Genomic DNA, 20,980 nt, shown 5'->3' on the forward strand with positions numbered 1-20,980 from the left:
TAGACTTCTTAATTTACGGTTTCGTTTCATCAATTAACAGTTGTGTACTTTACCCATTTCTGTTTCTCAGTTCTTCTATGCAGTTTCTGTTCATATTTTGTCATAATTCAATTAAATTAGACATTATTTATCTTAAGTGGAAGGATCTTGTGTGAAAGAGGAAAACATTATCACCTTATAATATTGTGAAAAAATGTGCATTATATTAGATATCAACACCAAAAAGCTTCCCATAAGTTTCTTTTTACAGTTGCCATACAAAATGTTTTCATTTTTGGCTTATTTTTGTCGTAAGCTTAGAATTTACATGCTAAGTGATAGAATCTAAGCGTTTTGATTATAATTGAAGTTCAGTTCCATTGGCAATTAATAGGGCTTTGTGCATTTTAAATCTTTTGAATGATTGAATACTGTATAGCAGCTCGCCAAGCTGTTCAAAATAACATCGCTTTTATCATAATTGAGCGACTTAGAACGCTTTGCCGTAGATGGCATACAAAGCTCTCGATTCCAAATTGTCAAACATCCTTTCGCTTTTTTTTTTAAGTTTGTAAAAAATATCCTTATTTCAACCGGATTCAAAAAGAGAATCTGCTTCTTCTGTTTTTTGCTTAAGTTTCCAATAATACTCTGTACCTTCATAATTAGAAAGTAATGCTCTAGATAAATCTAAAGGAGGCAATAATCATTTTTCTCTGAGTTTAAGTTCAATATTAATTCAACGAATGAGGAGTAATGTTTAAGCTGATGAATTAAACTTTATTTAATGATATAACCAGAAAGTTTATTTGTAAAAGCATTAGTTTCGCTTTCTTTTATTATTTATTTAATATTGTGTATAAAAGCGAATGATTGAGGAAAATCTTATTGCGCTGGATGTGCAGTTAGTTCATTGTTTCACTATTTTCAGGTTGAAGATGCCATGCTCATGTTTGACAAACAGACCAACAGGCATAGAGGTAAGGAAAATATTCTTTATTCAATTCTTTTTTTTTCAGAATTTAAATTCTTCACCACCTATCAAGCGGCTTTCATGAAATACTTATCATTGTTAACATTAGTTTGAATTTTAGGAATTTTTTTAATCAAGTATTTTTACAGGACATTATGAAGTAAACTAGGGGCAAAACACGACTAAAAGGGAATTACAGTACTTTAAATCAAATGCATGAATCTAGGAAGAAGCCATAGGCACAGTAATCGATTTGGATAAAATGAAACCAACGATTGAAAACATTTATAAATGTCTAGGTAATTCCGATATAAGAAGTTTTGCTAGAACAGTAGAGAAAAGGCAGATGTATGTTTTACTATAAGGTACGCAAATATTGAATGAATTTCGCCATGCAATGTCAGTTTGGATGGCTAAGTAAAAAAAAAAAAGAATTTTGTTTCTTGCAGAAAATTGCTTCGTAGTTTCTATGTCGTGGAAAGGTCATTAACTTCCGGAAGTAAAATCAAATCATAAAGAAGTTTCTGGAATCTCTTTCTACCATTGAATATCTGTTGTCCTGCACTTGTTCATATAAGATAAATTTGGGGAGATGTCTCATGTCTGAGGACATTCATAAATGATTCCCTTATCTCAAATAGCTTTATAAATCATTAGCGACTTTCACTTATTACAACGCTTTTAGCTGAATTTCGAAAACTGTTAAAAATAGAAAATAAATATTTTTGAGAAATTACAAATAAATACTTTTAGATTACAACAAAGACGGCAAACTTTTGAAATGAAAGCTGTTTGCCATATAGAGCCCATGCAATCTTCAATTTTTTAAAAAATATATGAGAATATAAGTATATTTTTACAAATATAGAAAACTTAATTTAACATAATTGCGAATAATAATATTATTTTATCTTCATTTAGGCAGGATAAACTTATGTTAAAAATTGCTCTCGTCAGTTTCAAGCTGCCTGAGCAATGAACTTGTATTTTCTGAGAAAGCTTCATGGGCCTTGTATGTAACAAAGCTTTTTCGGTTTAATACTTATTCAAAGGTGGCATCAATAATTTATTAACTCAACTTACTTTTAAACTAATAAGTTGTTGTTGTGTTATGACTTATGGCACTTTACAATCCCGCCGACAGTTATCTGTCAGCGAATTAATCCGAGTGAGCATCTCTTGTTTTTTCAGTAGCACCAACTAGGGCCAAGAGTAAGACTTAGCTACTTCATGCGTCACAATCGCTTGCACGACCCAATTTTACGGGGAGGGGGGCACATTCACACACGTCACAGATAAAGCACAGAAGACGAACAACCATACCTGAACCCGGGCTCAAACCCGGAACGCCCAGATCACGGGGAAGACCACTATGCCAGGACGCCGGGAAAACTAATAAGAATTTGGTTATGCAAACTGGATGCGTTAGTATTCCCCGGCGAGACCAAGCATTGAGTTGAGTAAGAACCGTTATGAATAGGTCAAGTCGTTAATCTTTCACTAGAAAAACGACGAGTTTAAAAGTATTAATTAAATTACAAAGCGAAGAATCGGCTCTTCAAATTTTATGACTAGTTATCATGTACTAATTTTTTAATAGATTTCACAAGTTATCAAGGTCAAGTTATTGTAGTTTGTTAGCCTTAAAAATACCTGATTCTTCCCAAATTGAAAATGTAGTATTCATTCATATTCCTTCCCAAAATGAACCTGTATCATTGAACATGAGAAATTAGCAGGGAAAATTTTGCTACTGAATTAAGAGTTCATTTTTGCAAAAATCTTCTAAAAAAAGATCTTACATAAACTAACAATCATTCAAATATTGATTTGAAATACTATAGTTTGTAATACATATGATTTGTTATACATATATTTTTTGAAAACACGAAACTCTGTATATATTTTTCATAATATATAGGTATTAAGAAAAATGAATGATTTAAGCGATTCAAAAATCATTCATTTCAAGAATCGTTTGATGAATGCTTGATTGGATCTTCAGAACTCGTTTCGTTCTGATTCAACGAACGTACAGACGAAACATCCTGCTGTTAAACTTACAATCATAGATTTATATATTAGGTCGATAACATTTTAAACAAAGAAAACACCTCGATTCCTTTCTAAAAATACTAAGTAAATTCTGAGACAATATGGCAGTTTTAATACTTCAGCAGAAAACCATTAAAAAAGTAAATATTTTCTAAGAGAAAATACTAAAGCTGTCTTTATACAATCCTGATATTTTTTCAGCGTCACTAATATTTTAAGCCAATGAAGGTTTATTTGCTTTATGCGCACATGACACACAAACATGCTTGTCACGCCGATTTTTTATTGCGATCTATTTAGTATCTTGCAACAGAGACAAAATAAATCGCAAAGGGCATGATAGACAAAATAGACAAAAAAGACTTGATATCAAAGCTTAGTTTAAAACAAAATGTAACAAGCATATTTACCTTTGTCATTTGATTGTGATGCCACTTGAACCAACTTTTTTTTCCATCGGAAGCAAAGCAGCAAAGATATTGGCAAAATTTGGCGGCAAAACTTTGATTTTAATACGAAATGAAAGGCACATGGAATTATCAGCAAAAAAAATATATTAGGAAAGGGCCTTCGAAACTTCTTATGCTTTAACATTGAAAGTAGCACTTTGCTTCAAATCAATTCGTGCGTGGTTATTATTAATATGAAAGAACTACGAAATTTAAATTATTAACTTACGGCCATTATTCACATGGGTAAGCCAAAATCCTTCGGTTGTTTCAATTGTTGTTGTTGTGGCTTATCCTCCAGCTGTCTGACGAAATCAGACAAGGTCCATTAGACCGTTGACCCGGAGAAAGACGAGGACCAGAAGGGGGGAGGAGTATATGTCATCTCTGGAAAGTCCAAAAGATTCTCGGCAAAGGCTTGCTGAGCTTGGTATTAAGAGCATACCGCATAAGTCTTTCTGCCCTCAAAAACGAGAGACTTTTAGTGTGACCGTTTACCAATCTGGATATTGTCGTTGGAGAGGCTCTGTCACAATTGAGAGCAAACGAAGAGCCCGGCTCTTTGCCAGCAGGTAGTTCCAGTTTAATACCAAAGAAACCACTGCACCAAATTTTGGTTCTGAAATTAAAAAATTGTGTATTTATGCTCTGAACACAAGTCATTAATTGTAAGAAAAAGAGCCATGTCTCATCTTTTATTAATTTTTTTTTTTAATTTTCAGAAAACAAAAAAATAACTTTTTCAGCTGAATTTTCCTTAACTAAAATATTTTATGTTAATGTCTTTGAAATACTTTTATTGAAGATTCGAGACATTTTTTAAAAAATTTTACTTGCTTAATAATTGCCATATTAGAATTATGTCTCGTATGAACATGACCAATTTTTGTAATTGTATTTCTTAGATCATCTAATGACCAATAACAAAAATCTCATAAAAAAGTAATTATACACATTAAAAAGAATTTTATGATACTTTGTAAGGATAATGATAAAAAGAACTTCGTTTTTCTGGATGTCTTGTATTCATGGTCTACACTAAAATCTGGTACCAAAAATCATTACATTGCATTGAGATTTATTTTGTCCAAATTATCCTTTCTTAACATTGTAGAGAATTTTATTTATGAATAAGCCTTATTTCGAGTAATTAGCAGGGGTACAGTAAGTTTTCTTAGCGGAAAGATTCAATGATGTAATCACTCATCCACATCATTGATGCAGTATGTGAATTTAACTGAGCAAAGTGAATTGTGCAGTGAAAATAATAATATTAGGCAATAGAGAAAAGAAACTTTTGGTTCTATTGTAACACTCTCTTCCCTATCCAGTCTTAGGACCTTCTTCCTGTGCAAAGTGAGTTACTACGATTTAAAATCGATAATATCGTTACCTTCTACTTTTTCTACTGCAAACTTCCATTATGCTTTTTGATTCATCAAATCTATACTTTAGTCCACTATAAACAACCTCTCTTTGGACGAAATTGTTGTAATCTCACCTGGATAGGATTCTATCCGATTATATGAAATCTCCCTTGTAGGAATCCTACTCAATTAGAGGAAATCTCTCCTGGATTGGATACTATTCGAGTAGATGAAATCTCTACTGGATGGGATCCTACTCGATTAGATGGAATCTCTACTGGATGGGATCCTGCTTGATTAGATGAAATCTGTCCTGGATTGAATCCTACTTGATTAGATGAAATCTCTTCTGCAGAACTAAATCCAAATATTGGAATGTTATGAACAAGACTATATGAATTTCTACCTCCCTTTTTATCAGCGTCTACAATTGAAATTTGACCCTTTGTACCATGACATGTCTCAATAGATTACATTTTGCAGGAATCCATCAAAAATATATGCATAAAGAAATGAGATGAAACCTCTTTTATTATATTTAATTAATCCTTACATTAACCGATATCATTATTAGATATTAGATTCCATTTTATTAAAGATTTTTTTTATGTTCTTGGCTTTTTTTTTCCACTCAGGTTTCGGTTTTGTTACTTTCGAGAGCGAAGATGTCGTTGACAAGGTGTGCGAGATTCATTTTCACGAGATAAACAGCAAAATGGTGAGAATCTTCCTTCAATTCGTCATAACTTCAATTATTAATTCAATCAAACCCTTTTTCGCTTTCATGCATTCTTTCTCTGTTTTGCAGGTCGAGTGCAAAAAAGCCCAACCCAAAGAGGTCATGATGCCTAACAGCACTACACGTGGTAAGCTAATAGCTTCGTGATAATTTTTACTTTATTTTAATGCAATACGTTTACAAATCTTTAAATATTTGTTGATGAAATATAATAGTTTCTTACTATTTTTGTTTCGTGATTAGATATTATAAACGAATAAATGTCAAACAATAAAAATAAAAAAATATATGTATATGATGCATCAAATCTCCCCTGAAATTAATCAATTCCAAAGGCCCAGCAAAAATAGACGTTCAGTTTTTCGTGGTTTATACTGAGATCATTTTATAAAGGAATTTTCTGTCTTCTTATTAGTGTTGTTACTAATATCCATGGCCTGACTTAGTCAGACTAAATCCAAAAATCCGTTGACAAGAAAAAAGTCAAAAACGAGGAAGGGAGAAGAATAAATTTCTCCCCAAAGTCCTAAATAATCTAGAATATGTTCAGCAGAGGCCCGATGTTGGCAGCATTTCGGGCAAAGAGGGTAAGATTTTTCACCCTGAAAAAAGAAAAGACATTTAAGGTGGCCACTGGAAAGGTACGACAGGCAAGTGTTGGTTTTTCTATCACAAGGATGAATTAAGGATTGGCCCGGCTTATTGGCCCTATACCAATCATGAGTAGGGGGTACCATCCAATTCTTCTTATTTAGGAATTTCGCCTGAGAGAAGAGTTCTAAGTATGTGAGTTCAGAAGAAGATGAAGTCGCTAGACTGCTTCCTTTCTTTGCAAGCCTGTCTGCTATTTCGTTACCAAGTAGATTCACATAAGATGGGATCCACTGGGAATGAATATCATGTTGGAGTGAAATCAGCTTCAACTTCTGAAGAATAGACAAACTTTATCTCCAATTGTTAAGGTGTTCCATTGAGCTGCGGCTATCGGTAAGAATCCAAAGGTTCTTATAATTATTTTCGTGAAAAATGGTCTTAAGTCCCTCATCGATTGCTAGAAGTTCGCTTCTAAAAACGGAACAGAATTCTGGATTTCCTTGGCATAGAGAAAAACTAGACTGAGGAGTTACAATATAACAAACTACCTGCAAAATTGTCGATTTTGTTGCCATCAGTATACAATTTAATGTCACATTTAGGGATTTTATTAATGACTTCCAAGGCCAATTTTTTAAGGTGTTCTGACGCATTTTCCTTTTTATTAATGGGAACAAGGAGGTTGAAATGAAAATGAACCCTGCTAGGTTCTTCAGTTGGATTCATACAGGAGTGAAGAGAATGTGGCTCTACATTTTTAGGAATTACATTCTGAGACAAGACTTGACTAAAGGGACTATTTTTCTTGAGTCTTTGGAGATTAGTCCAATTATTTAGGTATTTTGAGGTGTAGTTTTGAATGCCATAACTGGAAAGTTTGTTGTAATATTTGATTAGGTTAGCATGTCTTCTAACATGGAGATGTTTTAAGTCGGCTTCATAAAGGACAATATCTGAAGGGCAACTTCGTTTCAGACCAGTTATTATACGAGCTGCACTCAGCTGAATCGGAGGCACAACAATAAATTGGGAATCCATATTCAAGTAAAGGTCTGATGATAGCTAGATAAGTAGTTCTAAGTCAGCTCCCCAGTCTCTACCTACAATATATTTAAGGGTGTTTAATCGTTTTCTTACTTTTGAGACGATGTAATCAATGTGCTTATTACTTGTAAGTTCAGAATCCAAAACAACTTCTAAGTATTTTGGGTGTTTTTCATAGGTAAGTTCTTGATTTTCAAACATCAATTTTGGTTTGTAGTTGTATAAGTGTTTATTGGTTGTAAAAAAGGTGGTAAAGAGTTCTGCACTTTATATGTTGAAACTATGCACCAAGCGTTATTTATTTAAGGTGTTGCGTTTTGTAACTATCGTGTTAATTTGTACATAGACAGGCTTCCTCCCAACGGATTTCATTTAAAATTTAATTGAAATCTACAAATTTGTGTAAAGACCATATACAAAATTTCATATGTCTACCTCAAAGCGGTTTTGAGTTATCCTGTACACAGACAGAGATAATTCCATAAAAATTTGTTGCTGTTTTTTTTAACTCAAGGAGATCTAAAACAGGGAGATTCATTAAAAATCTTGATTGCAAATTTTTTTGAAGATTACAATATTTTCTCCTGGTATATTTCGTAAACGAGAAAGGAGAAAACAATCAAGAGTCTTACTCTTCCTCAAATAAAAGTGATGCAACTTTGGATTAAAAGTTACTGAAATACATATTGTACTTAAATGTTATATGTACGTATTATAGAGACATATATAATAAAACTATAAGTTTTCGATCCATAAAAATGTTCTAAAACGACAAAGAGCAAACTACAATCCGCAGGTTCGTTTATAAGCTCTGTTCAACTCTTATGATTTAAATAACAGTTTCGAAAAATAGTATACCATCATTGAATCAATTCACAATTAGATTTTGAAGAACTTTTAGGTTTATATTCGTAGCTCCATTGATCACTTTAATATTAAAATTCATTTTTTGAATTCTTATTGAGTCGTATGGTAAATTATATTGAATCGCCATTTTCTTTTCACCTGCGCAATTTGCATATTCTGCTCTAAAAGTATTTAAACATTCATTGATATTTTTCAATTCTGTATTTTCCTGCTTTGAAGCAATGATTCCGAAAACTATTATCTGAATTACATAAGTTGAAGACTTCTTAAAATAAAAAAACATAAAAATCTATTCGTTGTTGTTCATTTATATTGCTTGAGCTTTTACTAATCTCTAAATGTAGATTTTTGATAATAATAACATATCAAAACATTTTGATGATAATCATAATTTTTGATATGTAATTTGGAAACAAATTTTTCTAAGGCATGAGAGAGAATCTGTAATGTGATTACATTTTTCTACTCATCGTTACGCAGTTCATGTAAAATTATATTACTCTATTACTCTTAGACACTCCCGACAGATCCCCTTTGTTGGATTCTCGAGATTCAGAAAATCTCATTAAATGATGAGATTTTTTAAGATTTCATCCACTAAAAATTTGCATCTTTTTGTTATCAATAGATGCATAATAAAAATGCAGGTATGATTTCTGAAAAGATCTTAGTCGCTCTCAAAAAGGTGTAAGCTAACAAATTCATCAAAATTCCGAGATCGAATATTTTGAAAATTATAATTCTTTTCAATGTTCTTAAAAGAAAGAGTGGAAATCAGTTATTTCGAAGGAAACACCATTTTGTTTCAAGAAATAACTGTGATTGTTTCTTTTTTGTCCTTTTTTGCAATATTGAGCAGATCCATACGTTTTAATCCCTTTCTTTTTCAACCTACATGTGAAGACCTGGTGTGGCCTCTAGGAGCCCTGACGGACGGTAAGTCCTCTCTCTTACACACTCTCGCTTTAGTTTTCATTCAATTAATTTGAAAATTCACTTTTGAGAAGTTTTTTTCTTCTTTACCTATAAAACACTAGGGTAGTATGCTTCCTAGACGCACTAGAGCATTTAGTAAACCAAAAATACAGGCTCGCCATTTAATTATTTACTCTAAAAAACTAATGTTTCATACATATTTTTTTGCATATGCAATATATAATATGTAGAGAAATTTTGCTTGGCAATATAGTACCCATGTGATTTTAATACTTAGCTTGATATATTATAGATACTTAAATTCTCTAATTTAAAAAAGTAGTCTTATTTTTATATTTGGAGATGTATTTCATATTATTTTTATTTCAGACTTTATTCCATTTTGAAACCAGAGTTCTTCAAAAATCTAATTTTCCTCAGAAACATTATCTTTGTAAAAACTTTGTTCAAATTCTGCATTTCTTTCGGTATAAATTGTTATTCCATAAAATTTAATTAATAAATTGTTATTTCACAGAATTTAATTAACTGTCTAGTCTAAAGCTATTCCTTGAATTTAGACAAAAAAAAACTAAAAAGTAATGATTCGATTCTGCTGAACAAAATAGAAACCATTTCACTAAAATCTTTAAACTTGTTTTAAATATTTATTTCAAATCTTTAAATAAATAAAAATGCTTAATTAAATTAATTTTCAGTTCTTAACAACATGATCCATCCTTAATTTTTCCTCTTTCTCATAATAATCAATAATAATTTAATCGGTTATTTTTTCATATTAGAATGATTTTTCCATTTAATTCTTCTAATTAAATTTGAAGTGAACAATTAATTGTAACATAATATAATAATCTAATATAACAAAAACATATAATAGAATATGTTTTTGTTAAAGCATGTCAGAAAATTTTTATATGCAGACATTTTGAACATTCTAATCATATCGAATCATTTTTAGAATAGAAAATTTACATTAAAAGAGTCTTCTTTCTAAAGTGACTGAAACAGTATTTACTGTTTAAAGAAAATACTTATTTGATATTATTCATCATAAAGAAATATTATTATATATCCATACGCCAACGAGTAATCGTTCAATACGTTGGTAATATAAAAATAATTTCTCATAGAAAAATAATACTCTTTGTAAGCAAGGCAAACTTTTCTTAATTATAGAAGATCATTTATAGATTTGAGTTTCCATGTCTAATGTAAGGAAATTCCAGAATGGTAGCAAAATCAATTCACCGGGTTCTTTAAAATATGTGAAAATCTCACCGATATTTATCTACTCTCTTTGTCATTTTAAATGAATTAAGAAAAAAAATTATGCTCTACTGACGTGATAAAATGCATAATAAGTTGCAATTCAGTTCCACTTCAACTCACATAAAATAAAAAAGCAAAACCATTCGGATTTCATTTTCCTGTTCCTTTTGGCTCAATGCCAAATTTGCGAAGTTGCCACTGACACAGAAAAAAAAATCAAATAGCTAAAGAAAAGAAACTTCAAGCAGGATTGCGAGGTCAAAAACTGTTAAAACTATTTGTTAAAAGAAATACAAAGTAAATAAATAATGACACATTAGATTGTGATGAAAAAAAATATTTTAAATATCCTTAACAATATTTAGCTAAAATAAAAAATATGGCTGGTAACACAACACTTCGTTCATAACTTCTACTGTTTTAGTAAATTGAATTTTCTGTTTGTTGTAAATTTAAGTGATTTAATAAGTTTCGCCAATAAAAATACTGAAAACTTATTTTGGTGCATTGATCAATTTGAGAATCCTTTTAAAAAATGAAAACCACTTTAAAAATAAAAAATATTATCTGCCTGCATAGCAAAGTAAATGCTTCAGGGACTTGAAATTGATCATATTTGAAGTTTTTCCTTATATTTATAAAAACTAAAATAAGAACTGAATTTTTTTACAAATTATATTTAAAATAAAGTTAAAAATATCGCTCTCTTTCGTGTAACCTTCTTTCACCAATCAACTTCCTGACTTGTTTAATTAGATTTTTTATTGCAGAACGTTAAAATTAAAAAAAACAATTAATTACCTCTAATGATGACCATCTGCCAGCTTCAAATATGTCCAGCTATTTTTTTTTTAAATTTAAATATTAATGTCATTTGTATTTCAGCTTTATTGGCATAAGCAGAAAGAAAATTCTAAAAATATATTTACATATTTACTTTTATAAATAATTATGATTCCAGTGGTTTGCAAATTATCGAAAAGAAGCTGCATGTGATGTATTGCCATTCTTGTAGACCTAAAAACTAACCGTGTTTGTCTTTCAGCCGGCTTCACCACTTTTGGCTATGGTCGGGGGATTCCAGGCTACCCGAGTTTCGGCTACTCTTTCCCAGGTATGAACCTTAATGTGCCTCAAATTTGCATCCCATACCCCCTGGAACACTTGAATATCTTCAACCTACATGCGATGCAAATCTGAATCTGAATTTACTCTTCTCTGTTATTGTAACTTGTTGAGATCAAACATTTATGCGAAAGAAATAATAACTTTTGTCTCGCCGTGCAATATAATCTGGCAGCAAGGGACTTCTCTCTCTTCAGGAGCCTGTTCCAGAAGCAGCGGCTTGAGGACTTCAAAAAAAAAGACTTCATTTCTGCATCTGAAGTACTCTGAAATTCCAGTTCTGTAGTAAAAACGTCGATCACAGTAACAGCAGAGAACCCTGAAAACATCTGTTCGATTTGAGACAATATCCAATGGTGGATTTTAGTATTAATATTTATCAGTGAATGTGTCAGGTATCTTTAACCAAAGCATTCCTTCATTTTGAACAATCCATTTGTGATAAATTTAAGTAAAAGCTAAGTGATTTTCTTTCATATTTTAATAGAAAATTATTTGGATTCTTTTATGCTGAAGATCAATTTTTTTATTGCACAAAAAAAGGAGCAGGTATTTTTCTTTCAGCTGTATACATTTAGGAATTGAATTTTCGCGTTTAAGAGTATGACGTTTCAATAGTTTCTTTGCTTTTGTAGCTATTGTAGTAGGCCATGCTTACTGCTTTAAAAAAATTATTGCTTTTTCTGTGAACAATAATCCTGGAAAAGTATTGGAGAAAATATTTCTTTTGGATTTATATTTTTTCAGTCTTTACGCCAATTAGGTTTTAAGTAAAATGTATAAAGCATCGAAAAGATATATTCTGACATATTTCGGCAATTTATTTTTAATTCATTGATATAAAAAGAAAAGAAACCCGTTTCTTGTAAGATGTTCTGACGAAAAAGAAAAATTGTGCTGCCTATTTTCCAAATCGAATGAAAAAGGTGATTTCGTGTTCTTCTGCAGCTTGTGAAAAAAAAAATCATTCATGTAAAACTGCATGCAATATTTCTTGAATAAGTCTTCCTTTCTATTCTTAAGCAATAATAACTGTTTCATGTAAAATATTATGATAAATGTGTGTGATGTTCACTTTCCAGAATTAAATGAGAAAGATGATATAATGAAATCTACGAATCTGGGTTTTGGATTCGATGAAGATATATTTTCTAGAAACTAAACTTCCAATTTTAATCCTACTGTTCCCATATTTTTCCTTCTTCGACAATTTTGGCTAAATTTAACAAAACAGATAATTGTCGGATGTAAGAAAATAAAAATATGAGACTTTAACTACAACAAAAGGATAACTACTTAACTGTAGATGAAGATGTTATGTACAAATGTTTAAATAGACATTCACAGTAATTTATCCGATCAATTTTTAAATCCCACCTACGTATCGAAATGATTGTTTCGTTTCTATATGAACATGACTGTTCGTTTTAAAATCTCTGTCATTCGGAATACATCTGGAAAAAAATGTAGTTTTGTTCATATTGTAGATAAAATTCATAGTAGTTAAAATGTTCGTCAATCTAACTTTTTTTATTCATTTATTCTTTGTGCCACTACTTGTGATTCACCTACAACCAGGAAAAAAGTCTCTTAAAATTGTAAAATAAGTCCATTAGGTTTTTATTAAAATGATCAAAATAGAACGTCCCCATATTCCTTTAACTTAATAAGAATAAGTGTCTAAGAGTAGTGGAGAGTTTCTAAAAATATCGACAAATTATTTAAGTTAACTTTTTTCTTAATATAATTTTCCAACTTACCTTTGACAATATTTTTATAATCTATCTTGAAAACTACTATAGTGAGCTACAACTGAAGAAGTTAATACATCAGCATAGATCCGCATACTATCAAAGTTCTACTTTCAAGGAAAAAATAAATACAAATCAAAAATTATTTTATTATTTTCTATTTCTTAGTGGAATTTTTCTAGGGACAATCATTTCGATGCGTAATGAATGATATACTTGTGCTTTTTTTTATTCATGTGAATTGATTATCAGGGTTTTTTTTATATTCAGATGTGCAATATGTTCACAACAGTGCACATTGGACCACTAAATTGCATTTGTATTATTTGTTTCTCGAAGGCGTTTACCCTGTAATACAACGGAAGGGAATATTCCAGTTCGCATATTCCATTATTAACGACAACTTCCGACTTTCGAGTGCTTATCGTATCTAAATAAACAAGTACTTGGGGGGTTGTCACAATTTTCTCACTTTTTCGAACTTCAGCTTGTCTTCACAAAGCATAAACACGTTGCCTTTTTGTGTGAGAGAAAGAGCAGGTGTTGTTATTCAGAAACTGAAAGTTAGTGTTTACGAACAGTTTAACTTTGCTTAACTGAAAGCTTAAAACTAGTAAAGGAAAGAAGCACAATCAGTCAGTCTTCAAAAGATCTTTCGAATAAAAAAAAAGTCTTCCGAAATTTAGAAAAAAACTAATATATTTATAGTTTTACACGAACAACAAATTTTAGCCTCACAGTTTGAAATTTAAATTAGCTTTGCTTATAAGAATTCAATATAAATACAGATTAAATTTCAAAACTGAAAAATAGATTAACCAAATCCTGAATATATTCTATTAAACTCATAGTTTAGTTATCTAAATTCTACTTTAAGCTATTTTTTTATTTTAAAAATTTGTGATACTAATGGTGTTTTGGATACCACTGAATTTAGAATGGACTTTTCTTCATCAATTTTGGCACAAGAATTTTTGTTAGAAATACCAGCAATTCGAAACATACCACGTTTGTATAGTAAAATATCCAAAATAAGAAAAATCTTTCGCAAGTATCTTTCTTCAAGTAAATAACAGCCTTCGTAGAACTTTCTAGAATGATTTATATCAATGAGAGATCTGGAATATAAACTTAAATTTAATGCCCAATAATCATCAACTAACTGAAAATTTTAAGCATGATGCACAGAGAATCTTATGAAATAGCAAAATGCTGCCTTTCTTTTAATATATTCAATTTCCTCATATTATAAGTGAAGAAGAACTGAGAAAAATAATCATTTATATATCCATGAACGTGGTGATAAATAGATATACAGTTATTCAGCTTTAAAATAAACACTGTCTCATAAAGTTTTGGTGCTGATATTATACAGTGATTATATAATCTATCGCATACGTACAATAATTATCTTATTGGTCTACCGAAAATGGCGGTTATACATTTTGGAAATGATTCAATGAGACATTGAAGTGGTTGTATCTCCACCAATAATTCAAAATTATCTCAAATCATCTATAAAGGTTCAATAGGTTCAGAGCTTGAATGGATAGTTCCTGCTGGCTCCATGAATTCTTTGTAAGATTGGTTATGGTAATCTAGTAAATACTCATTTGGAAGTTTTTCTCATAAATTTATATCAAACGTGAACGATGAGGTGGGGTATTATCTTGTTGAAGGATGTTTTCGATGGTACTGATAAAAGAATGTAAATAAGTGGTTTGTATGTCAACGCTACTCGAATTCAAGAAAGATTATTTACAAAGGCAATAAAGGTCCTAAGACTAGTCGAATAAATGTAAAAAAAAATTGTTGCATCACCTCTGCTTACTTGTAGGAGGTCAGCCTTATGTTCCCAGTTTACCTATTCCCATTAATCAACAGTTCGTGATGGTGAGATATGGCAAACTGATGTTTCAAAACTTCCAACCAGTAAAAGGAATCGATGCAGATATCGATATTTACCTGCATATTTCACCCTATTTTAGCGAATAGTACTTGTGAATACGCTTATAATAGTACTTTAACTAAAATCTTCAGTGATTTGATGCAAATATGCGGCTTTTTCTCAATTCAATCTTTGATTGCTGGTTTCCTGCTAAAGACTTTCTGCTTTCTAGCTGTTTTACAATATTTCACATTCTATGGATAGACAGTAATTATTCCATGATGAAAATTCAACGAAATTAAGGCTTTTGCTGAAACTGGATATCAAATATTTAGTGCTTTGGCTATTTGATCTACATGGAATTCACTTAAATTGCTGCTTATTATATCTCTCTTTTCTATTGGGGAAATATAGGCTTATGTGCTATTCATGGCTGGCGTCACTTTTTGGCTATTAGTTGAAAAACAACTTCAGAGCAAGTTCTTCTAATGCTGTTCATAATAATTCATTCATTCAATGTATATCAAAAACCTGTCTTTCATTTTACAAACTTGCAACGAAACTTAATTTTGAGATTTTTAATTATGTTTGAAAAATGTATAGTCAAATTTCTATGTTAATTTTTCATTCATTTTAAGACTCGTCTGTTATATAATTTGTTTCAGACTAAGCAATCATTTTAAGAAATGCTAAACTAAAATTTATAAATGTAATTTCTTATGATTCGAAAAATATCTTATCCAAAAGAAAAATAAACACTCTAATGAAATGGGAATTAACCTCTTTTCTTCTCAGGGTTTATACCGTATATCTGTTGGCTGACTCTCTGTGCATGCTGCTTAATTCCACAACATCTTTAAACAAAAGAACAAAAAGATTCTATAAAAATTGCTTCTAATGTCTAACATTCTGAGTTTAATGGAGAAAACGTGAGAACAAACACCTTAGTGCCCTAAATCAGCTATATACCTTTTGATCGAGGTGCAAGAAGGGAACAACAAACAGTGATTCTTCTCTAAATGATGCAGTCTTTGATTTTTCGATGTATTTTAGCACACAGAATGTGATTTCATATCCGTGTAGTCTGTGTCTTGTAGATTAGAAAAAAAACTTTAAGTGCTTTTCTGAAAAGAACTCTATACTATTAATAACTGAAAATCATAGATTATTTTAGGAACATATTTTAGCATAACACGTGTCTTCGCAGACGAGTTTGATCGCCTTCAGACCCCATCTCGAAGAAGCTGCTATTCAGTAACTAGTAAAGAATCTTTGCAATTTCTTATATTTTCAGAATTAAATTATCATTCTTCTTCAAAGCTAAAGTTATCTCTCAGAGCTTTTCAAACATTTTTTTATCCCAAATTTATTTTTTTTTTAAATTTAGAATTTGTGATTTCGATGGTAACCAAATTAATATAGTACGTATTCTCGAATCGCTAAAATGCAATCCCCTTTTGTCTTCTAGTTCTCTTAGCTTGTTTCTTCTAACATACTCAGTCGTATTTATTCGAAAGTGCTTGAAGTAAAAAGATCTCCATTGAGCCTAATAAGCATTAGAGGAACAAGCAATAGAGTAATAAGAAAATATATATACAATAAAGGCGATTCACCTGGAATTTTGTAATCACCATACTTTAAAATTTGTAATATCAAAAGTTCAATATCATCTTTTATTGTGTAATATCATCTTTTTTGGTTGAAAATTGCTGATCAGTATAAATACTTTTTGCAAACATCCTGCAGCCGAGATGGGGAATACAGGTTGTCAAATCCGGGTGCTATCAACCATGTGGCTTAGTCATGTGATACATATCTAGTGATTTTAGAGTGATAATTTTGAAGCCCATACGTAGAATCAAAATCCACGTAAGTTTTGTGCCTTGTTTTAAAGTAAGATATTCTAGAAATGAATCATAGTCTATAGTATTTTCAACATCTTAGATTTTTATCCTTGGTGAGACCTCAAGTATGCCTTAGCTAACGGCGATGATTTTCTCGTGTTTCTTCTGTGCATTTCGAGCGAGGATCAGGAGTTGGCCATTCGCATGTCGATGGCCAATTGTAAGAAGCTTGCTTCTTACATTCTATCTGTAGCTTTATTCCCGCAAAAGGGCTCAAGAACTTAACATTCAAATGCATTGGCGCCTCGTTTTTTCTACTATTAGATTTCGCGACACAGATGGTAGAGATATGGATGAAAAGATCAAGAGAAAAGATCAAATCTTGAATCTTGACGGTGTTTTTGGCAAAAATGAAACAATAAAAGAAGGGGGTATATTAAAGAAATATGTTATACAATGCTCCAAAAATAATCAACTGAAAACAAGAAGCTTGTGGTCGATCATCGAACAATCTTAAATAGTTCTTGACTCTAAAGGTCGTTTCTTCCATCTATATGCGTATCCATTGCAACAATCTGGTTATTGAGAACAATAAATGAAAAGACTTCAGTAAAAAGAACGACAATGAAACAATGGCAAATAGTTGTACCGATGAGAAACCATTTGCCATCGTTCCGTTGGAGTCACATGATGTTCCTGAGGTAGGTGCAGCCTTCCATTTCGCGCTATTCCAACAATTGTTGGCCTCGTGTGAACACTGCTTAAAACTTCGCTTTTAAAAAAAAGGGAAATATTGTTAGGCATATTTACTGAGAATGTTATTTATTTTTAATATACTATTTTTGCTTTCAACATAGAGCACAATTTGAAAATGTCTCTTCGAATTAATGGTTTCTAAAATTTGCTGGTCTTTTGCGTTTATTAACATTTTTTGCAAAGCGAAAATAAACTATTTTCAGGCAAATATAAAATTAGTCAATGAATGATTGAGGGAAATAAAATTAAAATGCATGTATTCAATTAATTAATTGTAAATATTTGACATTAATTAATCACATATATTTATCAATCAAAAAAGTTAGTTCATTTATTACTTAAAATGGATTAATAATTGGTTTAAAAATTCTATTTCATTAAATGCTCTATAGGGTAAACAATACTCCTAAACAAGAAAGGAAGGGGTTAATATGTTTTTTTGGTTGTAAAGCTTGTAACCATTTAGTAGTAGACTGATTGTTGCATATGACGAAAAAACTTACTTTTAAAAAGAAAACAATGATATACGAAGAACATATAAAAATAAAAGAATCGGGACGAAATAGGATTCGTTTACGCAATTATACATCTAAAAATAAGTTATATCGATTACTTTTATAGCTTTTACTTTTTTAAATTAAAAATTCAGTGAAATAAAATTCTTCCATTGAATTCTTACATTTAAAATCGAAACTCTTTGATAACTATCGTGCTAAAAATATTTCAGAACAAATTACATTTAAAAACAAAACTTTGTTTCACAGTTTAGGGGAGCTTTAAACATTCTACTCGCCACCATCTGTGTCGCCAAAATTGAAAAATTCATATCAAATATCTCGTGTAGGGACAATGAATAATAAAATATATCATTTTATCCTAGAAAGAATTGGAAATAAATGATATAAACATTATTTTGAGGATTTTTTCCTTTCATAAACACATTGTTTTGATTTGATACACACTGTTTTAAAATCTGTGTTTACACTGTAACCGCGCGTTTGTGTACAAAATGGCTATTCCTTGGATATAAGTGTTCTTGTTAATCAATATTGATAAATGTTCATTACCAATACTGTGAATCACTAAAAAAAACGTTCTCTTGGCGTTTTTACAGTAATAGATCTGCTAGAGTGTTTCGCATCTGCTCACCAATTCTATGTTTAAAGTGTTCTTTGTAGTTTTTAGAATCTTCATTTTTTTGTAACACAGAGAGAACGTGGACTAATTATTTTCAGCTAAAATTGAAATATTTAACTTTAAAGAGGAAAAGTGTTTCATTTTTATCTATTAAAATTAATTTTGAACTAATTAAAAATATTTCAAATTTTTTTTAATAAATAATAATAAAAAAAATTACATTTGTTGAATCAAAGTTTCCACATTATAAAACTTTCTCTTTTTATGTGCATACGAAAAACAATCTTTTCTAGAAAAATTCGAAATAGATTTAATCATTAAAAATAAAAATAAAAAATTATTGTGTCCAAAAACATATTAAAAAGTCAAGTGCAGGTTAAAAATTTGAAGAATAATATTAGAATTGCTTAATATCTTTAATATTTGGAACCTGTATTTTGAATATTGAGAACGTTATATTTAGAACCATATTCAATTTTAAACGTAGAACCATTGTTAATATATAGAATAAAGCTAACAACATGGAACGATATTACTTTCATTTAACGAATTAATATCTTTCAAAAATTAGTACTATATTATTCTCTCTTCTTAATTATTTTAATTTTTCTTAGCGATTAAGCTAAAATCAAGCTGTGTATCAGCAACCAAGAGAATATTGTAGCTTACATTAATTCTTTCCGTGATTTGTTTTCATTAGCTGCAGTATGACTTTTTATGTCTAACATTTTAAAATAATAGAATATTCTGGATATATTTACAAAAAAAACATACTTTTATCGCAAATCTGAATTTTAATATTAATTGAAATCTGCACACGTTCTCTCTGTGTCTAACGACTTAGAATCTTATCTGTAGTAAAGCATCTTGTGCCAAAACTAAAGTTTATTTTTGTTTCATGATTCAGCATTCGTTAGTGTAGAAGATGAGTAGAAAATTCTAATTTGTAGTTGCAGTCAGTTGAAGTTCGTCACAAAACGACTGAAGAGATTTTGGAGACTGTTTTTTTAATAACTCTAAAGCTTAAAATTTATGTTATTTTGATGCAAAATTTATATAATTTATTTACTGATGTCAGAGAGTAAGAAAAAGAATGTTTGAAATTTTGAACGTTATGATATATTTTCTTGCTATAAGATAGTTAAGTTCTAACTCATCAAAAGGTTAGACCAAAGTGAAATGCAATACAATTTTTCAAAAAGGAATTTTTTTTTAATCTCTTCATTTTCTTTGTCAGTGTTTCGTGAAGAACTCAAGACCAGCTCTCATGCGTGTTTTCAAATAGAATTTCGGCAGAATTGATGTCAGCTTAGGTTATAAACTTCCTCAACTACTACACGACTTTGTCTGCTCCTGTGAATGTGTCGAACAACGAAGCTTCTGTCATCATAACATTAGGCCTATAAAAAACAAATTGGAACTTTGAAACATTTCTATTGCATCAATTTCCTAAAAGAGTTGATAGTGAAAATCTGGTGTGACATCTTTTTTTATCGAGTTGCTTTCACAGAATTTTGATGATCTCCGAAAGCATAAATTAATTCTACCCTAACAAAGTAAATCCAAATTTTCTTAATTTATGACAACATGATTTTAAATAATATTCTCGGCCATATAATTTTGAATATTAAAATTTAAAATTTTTTATATTTTACATTGTTGCTCAGAATAAAAGAATCATCTGTGATTCACAGAAATTATTACTATTGCACTAAAATGCTCATCATTTGTCAAAGACATCGATGCATTTTTTTGCGAAATATTCAAAATTTTCGCGCAGTGTAAGTGAAGCTACATTCATAACAAACTATAATCTTTAATAGAACAAAATTATGTTAACACATATCATAATATTGATTGTTAATCACTTCATAATGACGATTAAATATTCTGATCAAAATTTATTAATTCTGGCACGTAAGGAAAGAAAAGAAATGGCCGTCGTGAAAATTCGATTGGAAGCTTCGTTCTTCCCCACACTCCTTGACTCTCACTTAGACATTAAATGTGCAATAAATCTCGAGGATTCGACGCTCCTCGCACTCTGTCAACTTAATACTATGGAAATTTGTACAAATTATCTAGTCTTTCTAGAATTAATTATATGAATGTCGTTTTGCAATAATCATGTGCCATTGTCATATTTAAATATACGTGTGGATGAACTTTGTATTTTTGTTGAATATAAGGAAAAATAAAATTCTTCT

At 30.4% G+C, this 20,980-nt stretch overlaps 1 protein-coding gene across 4 annotated transcripts in view; it reads left to right on the forward strand.

The window, feature by feature from the left end:
• LOC129981123 (RNA-binding protein Musashi homolog Rbp6-like) overlaps positions 1-20,980 on the forward strand; it is a 247,187-nt gene that overhangs the window by 213,266 nt on the left and 12,941 nt on the right. For 2 of the 4 annotated variants that reach the window (XM_056091806.1, XM_056091808.1), the window contains exons 7-11: positions 911-959; positions 5,459-5,541; positions 5,632-5,689; positions 8,971-9,003; positions 11,318-11,386. In XM_056091806.1, coding sequence (XP_055947781.1) covers positions 911-959; positions 5,459-5,541; positions 5,632-5,689; positions 8,971-9,003; positions 11,318-11,386 — 292 coding nt within the window. The remainder of the gene's footprint in view (positions 1-910; positions 960-5,458; positions 5,542-5,631; positions 5,690-8,970; positions 9,004-11,317; positions 11,387-20,980) is intronic. The other 2 variants (XM_056091807.1, XM_056091809.1) reach the window with 1 other exon arrangement.

Source organism: Argiope bruennichi, chromosome 8 (assembly GCF_947563725.1).
Source record: "Argiope bruennichi chromosome 8, qqArgBrue1.1, whole genome shotgun sequence".
Taxonomy (NCBI): Eukaryota; Metazoa; Arthropoda; class Arachnida; order Araneae; family Araneidae; genus Argiope; species Argiope bruennichi.